This window comes from Alosa sapidissima, chromosome 18, assembly GCF_018492685.1.
Source record: "Alosa sapidissima isolate fAloSap1 chromosome 18, fAloSap1.pri, whole genome shotgun sequence".
In the NCBI taxonomy this organism is placed as follows: Eukaryota; Metazoa; Chordata; class Actinopteri; order Clupeiformes; family Clupeidae; genus Alosa; species Alosa sapidissima.
In genome coordinates, this window is record NC_055974.1 from 985,001 (window position 1) to 1,000,961 (window position 15,961).

At 40.7% G+C, this 15,961-nt stretch overlaps 1 protein-coding gene across 1 annotated transcript in view; it reads right to left on the reverse strand.

Moving 5' to 3' along the window:
- Positions 1 to 15,796, reverse strand: part of txk (TXK tyrosine kinase) — a 21,607-nt gene extending 5,811 nt beyond the window's left edge. Inside the window, exons 1-10 of the mRNA XM_042069871.1 lie at positions 15,707 to 15,796; positions 13,723 to 13,774; positions 13,224 to 13,278; positions 12,610 to 12,797; positions 12,241 to 12,300; positions 11,869 to 11,923; positions 11,596 to 11,675; positions 11,319 to 11,443; positions 11,041 to 11,115; positions 1 to 21 (exon numbers count right to left, since the gene is read on the reverse strand). The exon at positions 1 to 21 is cut by the window's left edge and continues 151 nt beyond it. Of these exons, the coding sequence (XP_041925805.1) occupies positions 1 to 21; positions 11,041 to 11,115; positions 11,319 to 11,443; positions 11,596 to 11,675; positions 11,869 to 11,923; positions 12,241 to 12,300; positions 12,610 to 12,797; positions 13,224 to 13,278; positions 13,723 to 13,774; positions 15,707 to 15,719 (724 nt within the window). The 5' untranslated portion in view covers positions 15,720 to 15,796. The remainder of the gene's footprint in view (positions 22 to 11,040; positions 11,116 to 11,318; positions 11,444 to 11,595; positions 11,676 to 11,868; positions 11,924 to 12,240; positions 12,301 to 12,609; positions 12,798 to 13,223; positions 13,279 to 13,722; positions 13,775 to 15,706) is intronic.
- Positions 15,797 to 15,961: the final 165 nt, after the last annotated feature.

Consider the following 15,961-nt stretch of genomic DNA (forward strand, 5'->3'; position numbering starts at 1 on the left):
CCGGGTTAATCTCCCACTTATCTACAGCCACAAGCACAACCATTACAACCTACCAGCATCTGGAGAACAACGTCAACACAACCTTAGAAACAACTTTAGATCAATCTCAGTGCCATTTTAGAATGTTACAACAACATCATTAGGAGGACACTGCAACACAGCCACAAACCAACTTTTGAACTACTTCAGTGTCATTTAAAAACATTATAAAAATCATCACAATAACATCAATGCCAAGTTCATTACAAACTACCAGAAACCTAAGAAGAATTGTAATGAATACTCAGAACAGCATTCTTACACCTTCCACACAACCACAAGACAGCTTAGTACAACATCCTCATCCTCACTTTATCCCAACACAGCATCCAAAGAACTTTATCACAGACCATATCCATCATGAACTTAGAACAACCTTATTCCTACTTGGCAGGGTAAGGGGTGTCAGACTCATATTAGGGAACAGGTTTGATTGGTTGGAATGAGACCATGAGGGGGCCATCATTGTCATGGTCACTGTCATTTTTCTGTACAAGTATTAAATTGCTGTTTGATGATATACTCCTTTTTGTCTTTTTGACGCCCCTACATATACATGTACAGATATATTACTAAAAGAAGAACCAAAACAACAAAACCAACTGATTAACCCTAAATGTATTAATCCAGCCTCACCACAACCTCAGCTCAAACTGAGAAAGGAGCCTCAACAGCCCAGTATGGCTTAACCAAGAACCACACTGCAGCACAAGTGAAGCACCAGCTCACCGCTGCACTGGTCTGTCCACCCTGGAACAAGACACGCTTCAGAAAGACCTTTGAAAATCTCTAAACAGATCTTAGGATTCTGAGAAGACATAGGGATACAGCTTTGTGTTTGTTATCAGAAAAAAGTAACACGTTCTATGCTGAAACTTGTTTATTGTGTAAGACCGTGAAAAAGTATATGAGGTGTGGCTGTCCGGGCAGTTATGACTCGAGTTATGAGTATGGCCACAGCTGGCCATTTGGGGGCATGTTAAAGTACATTACAGTTTTTTTCAATCGCTAACAAGCGCTTACCCATACTTCAGATACTTTTTCTAAACTCTTAACACAGACTCGCACCTACAAAACACAATGGGCCAAATGGATAATTTTCTTCTCAAAAACACATTTTGTTAAATATATTACTAACACATCTTTCTCTGCACACACTAACTTTACCAAAACACTGGAAATCTGACTCAAAATGAAATTATTCTGTCAAAGAATAACACTTGTTTTCACTTCACAAGGTACATGCAGTCAATCAAAGTACACCAGGTTTCAAAATACTGGCTATTGTTGACATTACAAAAACTGCAGACTTTTATGTTTCAGTTTTACAGGTATTTGCATGCCATTTTTACACTAAATTTCTTTGTTGGGAACTGTATGTCTACATGTTATGTTCACGTTCAAAAGCATTCCAGTAAAAAGCAAATCAGTTTTTTTTCCTTTATACTGTTTACTACAGGAGGTACAGTAGAAATACTGTTTACAGTATGATAGAACAGAAAAGGTTTTACAGTATTGCTTACAGTGAACAAAATATCCATGAAACACACAAGAGCATTCTTAACAAAAAAACAACAGCAAAAAAGCCAGATAAAAAAGGGGGGAACTAAAAAAAAAGCACAAAATTACTGTATCTAATCTCTGCAATCTTCAGGGTTAGGCCACATGTTTTCATCAACATCGCATCGATTACATGGTCAATGATAGTGGCACGAATTTCATTACTGATAACTGTTCTTGCAGCCTTTGGAATGCCACCACCACGCATTCTTACACCTCTACCTTGCCCTCTCTTTGGGCCTGCTCTTCTCCCTGACCCTGCTCCTCTCACTGCTCCTGCATCTCTCACTGCTCCTGCACCTCTCACTGCACCTCTCACTGGGCCTGCTCTTCTCCCTGGGCCCCTTGCTCTTCCTCTTCCTTGTCCAGACATTACAGTGTTTGTCTTTTTCTCTTTCTGTTTCTACCTCAAAGTCCTCCTTTTACTGTATAAGTGTCAATGTAATAGAAAAAATAACCCCTGCCACTGAGTCTAAGCCAGACTGGAATCAGCTGTGCTTGGCCCAATTTACCCAACATAAATCAGTTGTGTGTCAATTATTCAATTGTTTGTTTTTTAACTGATATCATTGCAGAAGCAGAGGTTTTTATACTGTATCTAAGGTTTGGAATATTGTCTTTGCTATTGTGGGATGTTGTGTGTTAACATTCGTAAATACTGCAAAAACAATCCATAATTTTGTTGGGAGGTATAGCTTGTTTGTTAAGAAAATGTTAGCATTGTGGAAATGTGTTCACTGACTGCATATCGTGTGAAAACGACATGAAATGTGTGAATGGTATGGCCACAAAAGACCGATGCTGTGCTAATTGTATTTAGAGTTTTGAAAATGTGACAACTGGTTGGACAAATGCTTGTTAGCAACTGAAAAAAACTGTACAGTGGATCTTGGATCTTCTGTCCACAGCATGTTCGTGTGTGTGTGGTAGTTTCTTTCTACCTTTCTCTTTTCTAGAGGCAAGATATTTTATATATATAGCAGGCAAAGACAGAACTCCCCTGCCCAGTTGGGGCAGTGTTATCTTAGGCTACACTGTATTCCCCAACAGTGTTCTAACTCAATAAAATTGCAGAGCTGTACTCAAAGCTGCCATATTGCTCAGGCACCACAAAAGTTTTAAGTTCACTCAACTAGTTTCCCAGTTATTGATTATTTTGACAAGATTAGCTCTTAGTATATGAGTAGAACTGACCCCCAAACTCATTTCTTTCAAGAGTGGATTGAAATTACGTCTGATGTAATAAAGACGTGCAACTTCATTGGTTAGGTTCATATCAACATGGCAAATAACCTAATAACCTACACAAACCAACATTACAGTTTTTCTCGATTGCTTTTACCTGCTTAAGTGAACTGGAACCCACTTGATCTTCATGACTACATTCTTTGCACAGCAGAATTCATCTCTTGCGAATGTGTTCACACATTTTCATTGGGTTCACACATTTCTCACACCCTTTTGCAAATCAGTTAACACAGGTGTCATTCAAAAGCCCTAAACTCTATTGGTTTTCCCATGCTAAACAAAAGGAAAACATCTTTTCACAGTTGGTATAGATTCCATGCATAAGTCTGAATCTCTGATACACCTGTGTGAAACTCCTTTGTTCTGTGTTGCTATTTGCAAGTTTGGATCTAATGCACATTTGACAAAGTATTGTATTGCCTATTTGGTGGAGAAAACCGTACAAAAGGTTTTTACGGTAGGTTTATTTCGATGAAAGTTGTAGTTCAAGGACATTTACAGTATCTTGCTATAGTGTTTTGCTGTATGTCTTATGTCAATGACAGTTACATCTTGGGAGGAATGAATAAATTATTGTTTTATTCAGTACATTTTGTCTTTTCACAGTTTTTTTCTGATACCAGAAAAATGAGAAAGTAATGGAACAGACATAGCAAAAATGCTCATTTTGAGAACTAGATTTTGCATTTTGTTGTCAAGTGTGTAATGATTGATTAAAGACTGTTTTTGAATTGGCAACAAGTTGTAGTGTTTGAAGGCAAGATTTGCTTTTGCTGCATGTTTTAAGTGTTTTGAGAGAGTAACAGCCTTTTGCAAAAATGTGTCATTTTGTCCAGAGTGCTTTTGTTCAGCCACGGGTGTTAACTGTTTTGAGAACGTGATGTCACAGTTGACACAGGTATCAAAACGATCGAGAAAAACTGTAAACCAATAAAAAAAATCGGAAATCCCAATGAATGGTGAATGAACTAGTCTACGATAGATTGTGGCAGTTGTAAATTGATACACTTTGACATTGTAGGCCTAAGACTAATTGTTTGCAAGGACTGCTGCGCACCCCGGATGTAGGCAGACAAGCTGAAAGCAATCAGTGAGATGATCCATCAATCATCATCAGACTGCAAGCCTTAGGTATGAGCTACACCAGGCGCGTAACTTAAGCGTTCCGTTCGCGACGCGTAAAATCCATTTAGATGAATGGTCTATTTTTTTCGAACGTACGCCCCACTGTCACGTCTGGTGTAGCTACTTCCATTGATTATAATGGAAGCTAATTGTTGCAGCAGACGCAACGGGAACGGAACGCTTCAGTTACGCGCCTGGTGTAGCTCAGCCCTTATAGCCTCTACACAAAGGTAAGAACACGCCTTAATGTAGGTGTACTTTGTTTATTTATTTGTGTACCGTCTTCCAGTGGGCAGACCTCAGCTAAAGTGTAGGCTATGTAAGAGAGACCTTTTGCGGGCTAGCTGCATGTTTTAGCGAGTTAACTGTTTGTTGTCTGAGCTGTCACCCAGCCAGCCAGCCAGCTATTGCACTACTTTAGTGGAAACTGGACAGACAAACAGTATAGTTTAGCATTACCAAAGATCCTTTATTAACCGTTTCTGGTGTGGCCTACTTTGGCCGCGCAGGTTAGACAAAGCAACGTTTCATAAGTTGGAAATCAAACACATGACACGCACAAACAGGCAGCGCACTTTTAAACATTTTATTAGTAGTCTACCTAGCTGCCATGAGCCATATGGTTCGCATTAGCTGCTAGATGTAATGCAAAGTAACACTGCAGGGTAATTCTTCAACTATGATCCTTTTCTTGTCCTTGGAAGAAATAAGAAAAACTAAAAAATATTTACTACTTTTTTGTTTTCACTAGTTCGCCCGTCGGCATGATTGCTATACTGAGTGTAGCTAAGCATAGCTAAGCGCGTGTTTGGCATGGTAGCTGGCCGTGGTCATGTAATGCCTGAAGCGGAGATCGCGATAGAGCGATGGCCGCTTGCACCCCCTAGTGTAACGGTACCGATCCACTTGCACGACACTTCATGTCGTGTCGCATAGACGCCTCCCCACGTTCAGTCGTGTGTGGAAGTTTTGTTTAAAATGTCAGTTACCAGCTCATACTCAGTTCGTTTTAACGTATCTTTAGTGTTTTTCCACAAATGGACCACAATTTTAGGCATGTACTTAACAGTATACAACACATTAATAGCCTAAACAAGCCATTTGGAAATCTTGTTTTATTTAAACTACTCAATGCAATCTCAAATCCTCACCAGAAACACCAACAGTCAATATATTCATCCAAATCCTAGTTTCGTTTGTTTTATGGACTACTAGGTGGTTGTGGAAGAGATCGTTAAAACATTATTTGTCTTGTAAGTGGAACCAAAGTTTCACAGGCACCGTTGTGGTAGAACAAAGGAGCTACAACCTCGTCCTTTCATTGGAGAGTCGCCTCGCGTTCAACGGATTCATTTGCATAAAGATGGGCTTCGCCCAGCTTTTTGACACGCGACATATTTTCAAATGCAGCGCTGTCTTCCCGGAATGCTTTGCAGGCGCGTTAAAGTCGCTTGACGTCACCCATAGGACTAGAGTGGAATGCGGCACGACAAAATGAAGTGTCGTGCAAGTGGATCGGTACCGTAACTGTACGTACAGACCGCCACCGACTTAAGCTTCCAAAGAAGCTCTGGTCGCTTTGTCAAGGACGCTTGTCAAAAAAGTCCAGGGAAGCTTTGGACGCTTTGGCCGCTCTGACGTGACAGAACACGATGGAACGTAAAATGCTATCTTAATACTTTATTCTATTCGATTGGTTGCTGGTCGTTGGATACTGAACCGCATCATAGCTCATTACCATAAAGTTGACTTACTTTCAACTTTCTGTTTGACGCTCAAGTCGCTCAAGACGCCCAAAACGCGACGCCGACGGATTTGACGCTTCTGGCAGCTGAGAGAAGCTGGCTTCCATTGAAAATAAATGACTTCCTGACTCTTTGGAAGCTCAAGTCGGCGGCAGTGTGTACATGCAGTAAGGAGGATGTATAACTGGGCTATCAGTGAAATGGAGGAGTAGGGGGAGGAGGAGGGATAATTTTGCGAGCGCCGCAGCGTGTGACGTATGGATAAGGAGGCCGGCTTAAATACCCTGGCGACGGAAGACAGGTGAGTTAATTGCTGTCAATCATCCCTAAGGGCTCCTCCCGAACTTTGTTTAGAAAACATCATTTTGGTGGTGGAAATGACATTGCCCTGAAAACACAGTTGATTTGCTTCATAGTAGGCCTACTAAAGAATCTAGCAGAAAAAAAAACATCATAATTACATAACATATGGCAGGGACGCATTTTTTTTGTTTTAAATCTTAATGCTTTTAAATCTTAAATGTGTCTATGTATGTCATTAAGTCATCTCCACCACACTTTGTCATTTCCATCACAACACATGTTTTAAGTTAAACATGTAAAAATAATACAACATGCATTTCTGGAAAATTAATAAATGTAATATTTTGGCTGATATGTGTAATATTTAATAAAATACATTTGGAACAGTAGATGCTATTTTTGCTTGAAAACACGTTTTGTTGTGTTTTGGAAACGTGTGATTGGGCAGTCGTGGCCTACTGGTTAGGGCTTCGGACTTGTAACCGGAGGATTGCTGGTTCGAACCCCGACCAGTAGGAACGGCTGATGTGCCCTTGAGCAAGGCACCTAACCCCTCACTGCTCCCTAAGCGTGGCTGTAGCAGGTAGCTCACTGCATCAGGATTAGTGTGTGCTTCACCTCACTGTGTATTCACTGTGTACTGAGTGTGTTTCACTAATTCACGGATTGGGATAAATGAGACCAAATTTCCCTCACGGGATCAAAAGAGTATATATACTTATATACTTATACTGGAAATGACAGTTAGACTTTTGGAATAAAATGTCAAAAATATATATTATTCAAGTGAAATCTTTACAGCCACTATTAGGGCAAGTTTCTAGAAAGAGTAGATAATTAAACCATGCAAAAAGATTTTTTTACTGAAAGATGTTATTTTTTCTGAAAATTACCAGGTCAAAGAGTACCATAGTTGAAGAATAACCCTGCAGCAATAGCATATGTCTTATATTAACGTCAATTCCAGTTTTGTTAACACGGATAGGAAGCCAAGTTGTAGCTCCGAACTGACAATAGCCTAAGCATGGTCAATGGCAACATCTGACTCTGATAGGCCTGCCTATACAGATAGAGAAGAAGAGACTGTCTGACTGACTTTTGTGCAAAAAAGTGAAATAATACTGTTCATAATATTTTCCCCCCTCAGGACCAGATGGCTGTGTGACATGTTTTCAGTTCTGTGCAAGGAACCACCATCACACCATGGTAAGTGATAACTTACTTGTCCTCCATTTACTAGTGTCACAATGTAGCCAACGTGTAGCCTACAGTATATTATTATGACCGCCGCGCAGCGAAGCGGCGGTCATATAGGTTTAGTCAGATTTGTTTTTTTTTTATTTATTTTATTTTTTTATTTATTTTTTTTTTTTATTTTTCGCATGCCCAAATTTCCGTCAATGATTCCCGGGACACTGAAAGACCGGGGTACACGAAACTTGGTGGGCATGTAACCCCACATGGATAGCATGGAACCATCGTTTTTCGTTTTGATCTGTAGCCCCCCCGCTGGACTGGACCCCCCGAAAGGAGGGTAGGGCAGACACAGTTTTCTGTGAATATCTCGAAAACCGTAGGGTTTAGGAGGACCATTTTTTTTTTGTATGTTGATCTCAAGGGGCCATGTCAACCCATTCCATAACCACTCATTTCATGTATAGCGCCACCTAGTTAAACACAAAAAAGTAAAAATGAGGTGTTGTAATTGAAGGTATCTGTGACCTAACATAGTCAAAACTGCACGAAATTGGAAGTGTAGGATCATTATGACACCCTCTGTATGCACGCCAAGTTTTGTGGAATTCCGTTCATGGGGGGCCACACAATAAATTAATTTATGTTACTATACACCAATTGGCCTGTAGGTGGCCGGAGACAGTTTTCTGTGAATATCTCGAGAACCGTAGGGCCTAGGAGGTCCACCTTTTTCATGTATGTTGGTCTTAAGGGGGCATGTCAACCCATCCCATTACCACTTATTTCATGTATAGCGCCACCTAGTTAAAAATTAAAAAGCAAAAAATTAGGTGTTTTCATCACAATATCTCTGGCTGACAAGGTCAAAACTGCACGAAATTAAAAGTGTAGGATCATTATGACACCCTCCGAATGCATGCCAAGTTTTGTGTACTTTCGTTCATGGGGGGCCTTACAATAAAATAATTTATGTGTACATTTAGTGACGTACACCAACAAGGATTCCCGGGACACTGAAAGACCGGGGTACACAAAACTTGGTGGGCATGTACCCCCACATGGATAGCATGGAACCGTCATTCTTCATTTTGATCTGTAGCCCCCCCCCCCCGCTGGACTGGACCCCCCGAAAGGAGGGTAGGGCAGACACAGTTCTCTGTGAATATCTTGAGAACTGTAGGGCCTAGGATGACCAATTTTTTCCGTATGTTTGCCTCCAGGGGTCATGTTAACCCATTCCATGTGCACACATGTGCATAAACAGATACACACGCACACACATACATTTACAGTAATCATACGTATGACACATACTCACACAGTAGACATATGTACGCATGCATGCACATGCACAAACACACATACGCAGGCAAACACACAAGCACGCACATACACACACACACACACACACCCACACACATAAACATAAATTTGTACACGCACACATGCACACAATTCAAGAATTTTTCCCATCATCTACTCCCTGAATTTTTGGTCATTGATACCCGGGACACCGAACCACCGGGGTACATGAAATTTGGTGGGTATGTAGCCCCACTAGACTTTTACGGAAAATTTTCATTTCGTCCCGGGGGGGACCGCAGCAATTTACCGCAGCGAACATCTAATAAGGATAGGACGATGTTCACATGAAGTGTAATTCCCATTTCTTCTTGAAGCCGAAATAAATCTGAGGATGTTTATCGGACATGCTTGGTTTTTACTGCAGGTACGTTAATCTTGTAATATCAATAAGGACCTAGGTAATGTTACCGTTAGCGTTGGTTGAGTGATGGAGGCATTTGATTGATTGCATTTGTAGAAAACTATAAATGCGGTTATACCAAGCAAATGTATAGCAGCACTGTTTGTATCTTTTGACTGTCATTTATTGCACGTGCTACAAAATCATTCTGTGCAATGGAAGATTTACCAACGTTACACCGGTCTGATACAGTTTTGCCTATACATGCGTGAGACTGAGACGCCTGTTTATTTTGTTTTAAGTGCGTGCAGGGTGTGAGAGGGGAATCGATGTGCTTTGATTACAGCTTGGTAGTTGTAGTCTGTAAAATTAAAAAGCATGTGTGTGTGAAGTATCCAAACAATGACACCTTCATTTCATTATGGCTGCTTTAGCAAAACACCTTAAGCTACTGTGTAGTGGGTCCCATTTAGAAGTGGCTACTTCATTCGCGCTTTCCTTGACTCATGGAGCTGCGTGAATGTTATTACAACTTTTCGCCACGATATGACCGTTTAAGTGCTTGATACTGTAAGGCGTAAGCCATTGGTTTCCAAAGGAGATTTTATTTGTGTCGCCAGCATAGCCTATTGACAATTTATGTTGTAAATAGGCCTACCTTATAATCCTACCTGTAGCTTAGGGAAGCTAACAGCTTTCTATTAGGATCTAGTTTGTTAGTTACCGTTTTGTCATAACTCCCTGATGCATTTTTGCATTTAGAATAGCCAGAGCGTGTATATCTCAATCGGAAAATTAAACAATATCGGGTGCCTATGGACTAGGCTTGGTGAACCCAGCCTGATCTGCCCGCTATTTATTTTTTGATTTCTTAAAAGATTGAGCTTGGTCTGATGAAAGCCAGACTAGCCATGGACCTCAGTTAAACAATGCAAGGGAACATGAATCAGCCTATATTTGCACGAACAATAACGGACAAAAGCTCTTCAACTTTGGCCCGTTAAAATGTGTATGAACAGTCTAGCGACGCATTTCATCAAGGCCCATTTGGACATGTCAGTTATTTGCACCACTGGTTAGATGTAAAACAGCATTTTGTTTCAGACTAGGCTACTGTTACTTAATTTGTGCATTAACAATAACGTTTCAGACTACTGTTACTTAATTTGTGCATTGACAATAAAGTATTACATGAACTAAAGATGACACAAATCTTATGTAGAAGAAGAAACATTCACAAAAAATCCATCCATCCAAAAATGACCTTTGTTTTTGATAGCTGTTGAAAACGGCATGGAACTGACAGAGATGTTTTTGTTTATAAATACATAAAAAATAAATAAATAAATAACATTATGCTGATACCTTTTGCTTTTCCCAAATACAATGTAGCCTACAGGTGTAAGTGACCTTTCATCAATCCAGTTGCAATGGATGAACTGTGATGAACTGCCCTACTTGTGATTGTTTAGAGATTTTAAAGGTTTTATAACAATGCTACATCTTCTTTGGCTATTCTACAATCTATTCACCTTTTCAGCACCAGTAGGCTACTTTCTGTGCAGCCGCACACACACACTCAGGCATGCCAAACAAGCATACACAAAAGTTTCAAGAGTGGGGGATGGAGTAAAATATGGAGACAAATTGAAGTGTGATTTATTTTCGCGGAACGGATGTACAGGACTGAGCGGCGGTCATATTTTGTACCGCTATGCGGTACATCTAGTTATGTTTCAGTTCATCAACTTCCTAAAAACATGAGTGTGAATAACTTCTAGTTTAGAGTAGTAATTACTAAAAAATTTTGTTTGTTGAAATTATTTGTTTTAATGTTGTTCTTTTTCTCAAATATTTGGAGTCTTAAGAGCTTGTCTGACTAATGTAACAATAACTTAAAACATCTATTTCTCACATTATTCTTTTTAATTGTATCCTTGTCCTTAAAGATTTTGAGCATTTAAAAAAGTCTAATTTTAAGTAGAAATTACTTAAAATATTTTTTAACATAGCTAAATATTTTGAGGTAATCAGTTTCATCAAATATTTTGAGTTCATTGAACCTGTTGGTGTTTACAGTGTAGAGGTCAACTGAAACCACTAGCCCATGGGACTCACCTGAGCTGAAGCCTGAGGTGGCCGGCTCACAGCGGCCCATCGCCCCCACAGGGTAGCGCAGCCTGGAGATCAGACCTGCCATTCAGTCACATCAGGGAGACAGGGCAAGAGTCAGAGGCTTTATGTGTGTCAGGTTGTGTGTGTGCGCACATTTGTTTGTGTCTGTGTGTGTGTGTGTGAGTGTGTGTGTGTGCATGTTTGTTTGTGTGTGTGTGTGTGTATGTGCATGCTTGTTTGTGTGTGTGTGTGTGTGTGTGTGTGTGAGTGTGCTTGTTCACCTGCAGCGTTGAACTGGTGGTACTGGATGAGCTCAGGTATAGAACTGAAAACATGTCTCTCAGCCAGGAAGAACTGGCCCGCAGGAGAGTGCCTTATCTGGTAGTGCTTCACATCTCCCTCCTTCCTGTAGGCAGAGAGAGAGAGAGAGAGGGATTGAGGGGTGCATGAAGGCAACAAGAGTAAAGAACTGCATGAGCAAGCAGATAGAAAGACTGGTAATTAAAAGGCAAGAAAGCTAGAGTGTGTGTGTGTGTGTGTGTGTGTGTGTGTGTTTACCTGACAGCTTTAGTATACACTGACACCGTGTAATTTCCGGGCTGACTGGAGTCTCTCACTATGAATCCCCCCTCTTTACCCTATAAATATAACACACACACACACACACACATACACACACACACACACACACACTTTATGTAAATAAAACAATACAGCACATATACAGGAGAGCGGTAAAGAAACAGCTGAACAGCTGTAGTTGCATGTTCTCAGTCAGGTGTGTATGTATGTTGCGGTAGCTTCTGTGAGTGTGGAGAACTGCATGTGCACCTCTTGCTGTAGCAGCTGCTCCGCCTGGGCTCTTGTAATGTGTTTGCAGTACCATCTAGACACACACAACACACAACACACATTTGAGCACAACAGTATAATTACTAGAAATCAGATCTGTTGTAGAACAGGTTCAGGGTTCATTTGGGAGGCAGCAGGCTTGACAATAAAGAAAGTAGGTTAGTGATTAGTGTACTGATATAACCAGTTAGAGAACTGCAATTGTATGACGGGTGGTGTGGAGACTAGTGAATATAACAGATATGAATAGGAAAGCAATCCAGGTACTCCAGGAAAGGTGAGGAGGAAGGTATATTTAAAAAGCCTTTATAACAGACATATAGCTGAAAAGTGAATATGGCTGATACTCACAGATTAGCTTCAATTGTGTCCTTTTCTGTCACATAGTTACTGGGAATGAAACCCTTATTGCTGTAAGATAGAAGACAAGATAAGAGATGATTAGATATGCAGGACATTGCAAATATTATATACAGAGAGAGACAGACAGACAGACACAACATCACACATACTCATACGCATAGAAACCGAAATACATATACTCACATGCTCACTCTAATTCACATACACACACACACACACAAAGAGACACAGTGAGAGAGAGAGAGAAAGAGAGTGTGAGAGAGAGAAAGAGAGACATACACAGACAAACATGCGCATGTAGGCACACACACACACACACACGCACACACACGCACACACACACACACACACACACACCCGTATTTGTCCTCTGCCCTCCACCACAGCTGGTCTTGCTTGTGTAGGATGGTGTACTCCTCTCCCTTCCGCAGCGTCAGGTCAGTGGGCTCGCGGGCCACAAAGTCATACATGGCCAGCACCTTCTTCCTCGGACCGTTGTCGTCCTCAGGAGGTGGCAGGGGCAGCTTGCGGCGGGAGTGCTCGCTCTGATCAAAGGACACACAAACACACACACACACACACACACACACACACACACACACACACAGAAAGACATGCAGACACCCCGAAGGACACACACACACAGAAAAACACACACAAACACAGAAACATACACATTCCATTCAGACAAAAGCAATGCAAACTGATGTGCACAAATACATGATTTTGAAACACGTACAAACCCACACCACATTTGAATTCAAAGGCTATACACTAAAAAACACTCACAGACTACCGGTTTATGGTCAAGACCTGTGATACGTTTGCACACACAAATGTGCACAAGCACACTGTTTGGAAACACACATAGCACACACACAAACACACAATGCACATATTTACTGGAAGGCTACACATTGACAAATGTCCAATACCCACACACACACACACACACTAAGACCCATACTGACTCTGTTGCCATGTCCTGAGTGGAAGCGTCTGCCCTCGTTTACACTCAGGTGAGAACTAGGTGAGAGAAAGAGAGAAAGTGAAGACATGGTGAAAAGGAAGTCATATGAGGGTGTAAGTAGATAGAGAGAAAGTGAGAGAAAGAGAAAGATTAAGACAATGAGAAAAGGTAAAAAAACAGCAATCCTGAATCCAGTATTGTCACTATATATGTGTATTGTATATAGTTGTGGTATGTACAGTATGTACTGTATGTACCTATCTATCTATCTATCTATCTATCTATCTATCTATGAGTAATCGAAAGAAAAGATCAGATGGATGTAATGTCAATGAATGGCAATGAAACGACAGTACGAGAGGGGTGAGAGAACAACGAAGCAAAGATGTGATTAACACATTATTGTCTTGTGTATTTGGAGAACTGCATGCCATACAAGAGGTGGACATGTCCAATTTGGACCTTTTAATGTGATGGATTGTGGGTGGTGGCGTACATACCTAGTCTGCACTGCACAACAGCAACAACAGAACAATGACCGCACAGAATGATCTAGAACACACAAACACACACACAACAACAACACATGGACACTCAACATATTTCCCAGCTGTGAGGTAACATGAATAAGTGTGTACATCACAACTGGAAAGGATTTTAATTTGGATATACATTTGGACGCACACACAGGGCATAATATACTTTGTAATCATAATATACTTTGAGGGGGACATCCCCCTAAATATTCAACTATGCTCAAAATGTCCTCCCAATATAAAGACATAAATCGTTATGCTACAATAACATTTCACTCATGTCTAGAGCACGACCGATATGGGATTTTAAAGACCAATATGGGATTTTAAAGACCAGTATAATGTACTCTAATATTTAGCATATTGAAAAGCTGTGTTTAAAAAAATTGTGTTTACTGTAAATAGGCCTAACTATCTGGTATCCTTACGAAAGGCTCTTAAATAAATTATGAAATAATTATTATGAATACCGTAATAGTGTCAGGTCTATGTTCTTATCTGTGATAAGCCATTGCCATTGCCATGATAACTTTCAAGATATTTACTTTATGCTTTATGATGGTATTGTTTGTGGTTTGTACACACCGTTAACAGTATTAAACAGTGTGATACTTTATGTGACTGGAATGGAAAATTGCATGTAAGATAATGGTTATGTTCATATGACTTAAGGCTTGAACATATTGTCTGCGTTGCGTCTCTGCGGAAAGGCTCTGTTGAGTGTTGCTTTTCATTTCGGCACCCATGTTAACAGGTTACATAGCCACACCGTCTTCACCATATCTGCATCTGTGGCACAGCTCGAACCGTGTTGCAACTGCCACCCAGCTGACACCTATGTTTTCCACTTCATGTGAGGTGGATCCGTGCAGAAATACATTACAAAGACCAGTTGATAGTCATAATGTGGGTTTTAAATGGGAAGTGGAGGCTCCAGACTCTAAAAAGATGGACAAGTGAGGACAAATTGGCCAAAATAAGGACACCCCCCATTTCTGGCTAGCCTAAACCTTAAAGGAGAATTCCGGCGATTGTTCACATAGATCTCTGGGGGCATGAACATGAGTGTAGCACTGTAGCTGCCTGTTGGCTGCAGCATCTCAAGCTTTTTTTTCTCGTACCAACAGTACTCGGTGACTTTGAGAAACAGATCTATGTGAAAAAAGCAGCTCACTGCTCTGGGTTAGCGTGTGCTTCAGCTCCCTGTGTGTTCACTGTGTGCTGTGTGTTTCACTAATTCACGGATGGGATAAATGCAGAGACTGCATTTCCCTCACAGGATCAAAAGAGTATCTATACATTTAGATGAAGTGTCAGTATTTAGTTTTCCTTTACTTCATTTAAAAATAATTATTGGTCGTTATAAACACCGATACCGATAGATCAGCAAATTGCTAATATTGGCACACCGATTTATCGCTCGGGCTCTACTCATGTCCGAAATCATCACTTGCAAATGTAACCACAGACTAAACCTATCTCAATGCATTCTGTACGTAACAAGCCAACAGCCCATTGCACAAAGTTAGGATCCTTTTAGCGCCCTATCAGTTGTTAATGTGACATTTAATATTACAACACCATACCAATACTACCTCTTCACTTCAGCTTGTTGAAACGGTAACATTCATGTCTAATCATTTGGTGACGGAATTGTAATTGTGGAGACCACAATTTTGTTGAGGATATTTTGCTAAATGAGTCAATGATTGCATGAAGACTATCACTACCTAACTATCTATCAACTATAACTAAACTACATATCAGACTACCTATCAACTATAACGTTATGATGCTACCATACGTTTTGTGGAATGCCTGGAGGGCCTACAAGAGATTAGTCGATATTTGATTTGCCATCCAGATTATAAATGGTTAGTTGCATTAGTTGGCAACACACACACACACACACACACACACATACAGAGAGACTGACAAAGTTACTCACTGAGATGGGCCATGATGGGCTGGCTTGGTGTGCTACATTCTGCGTTCACTCACTGTCTTCTCTGTTTCTGTGAAGACTGAAGATGCACTAAGTGTCATGTTTGAACCGGAAGGAAAGCGAGTGGGAGGAGTGACGCAGGCCTCTTCACACCCATGCACACACACACACACACACACACACACACACACACATTTACTCTGAAACACACCTACCACAAAAACCTCAAACCTGAGATGGTCTCATTTTACTTTAAGT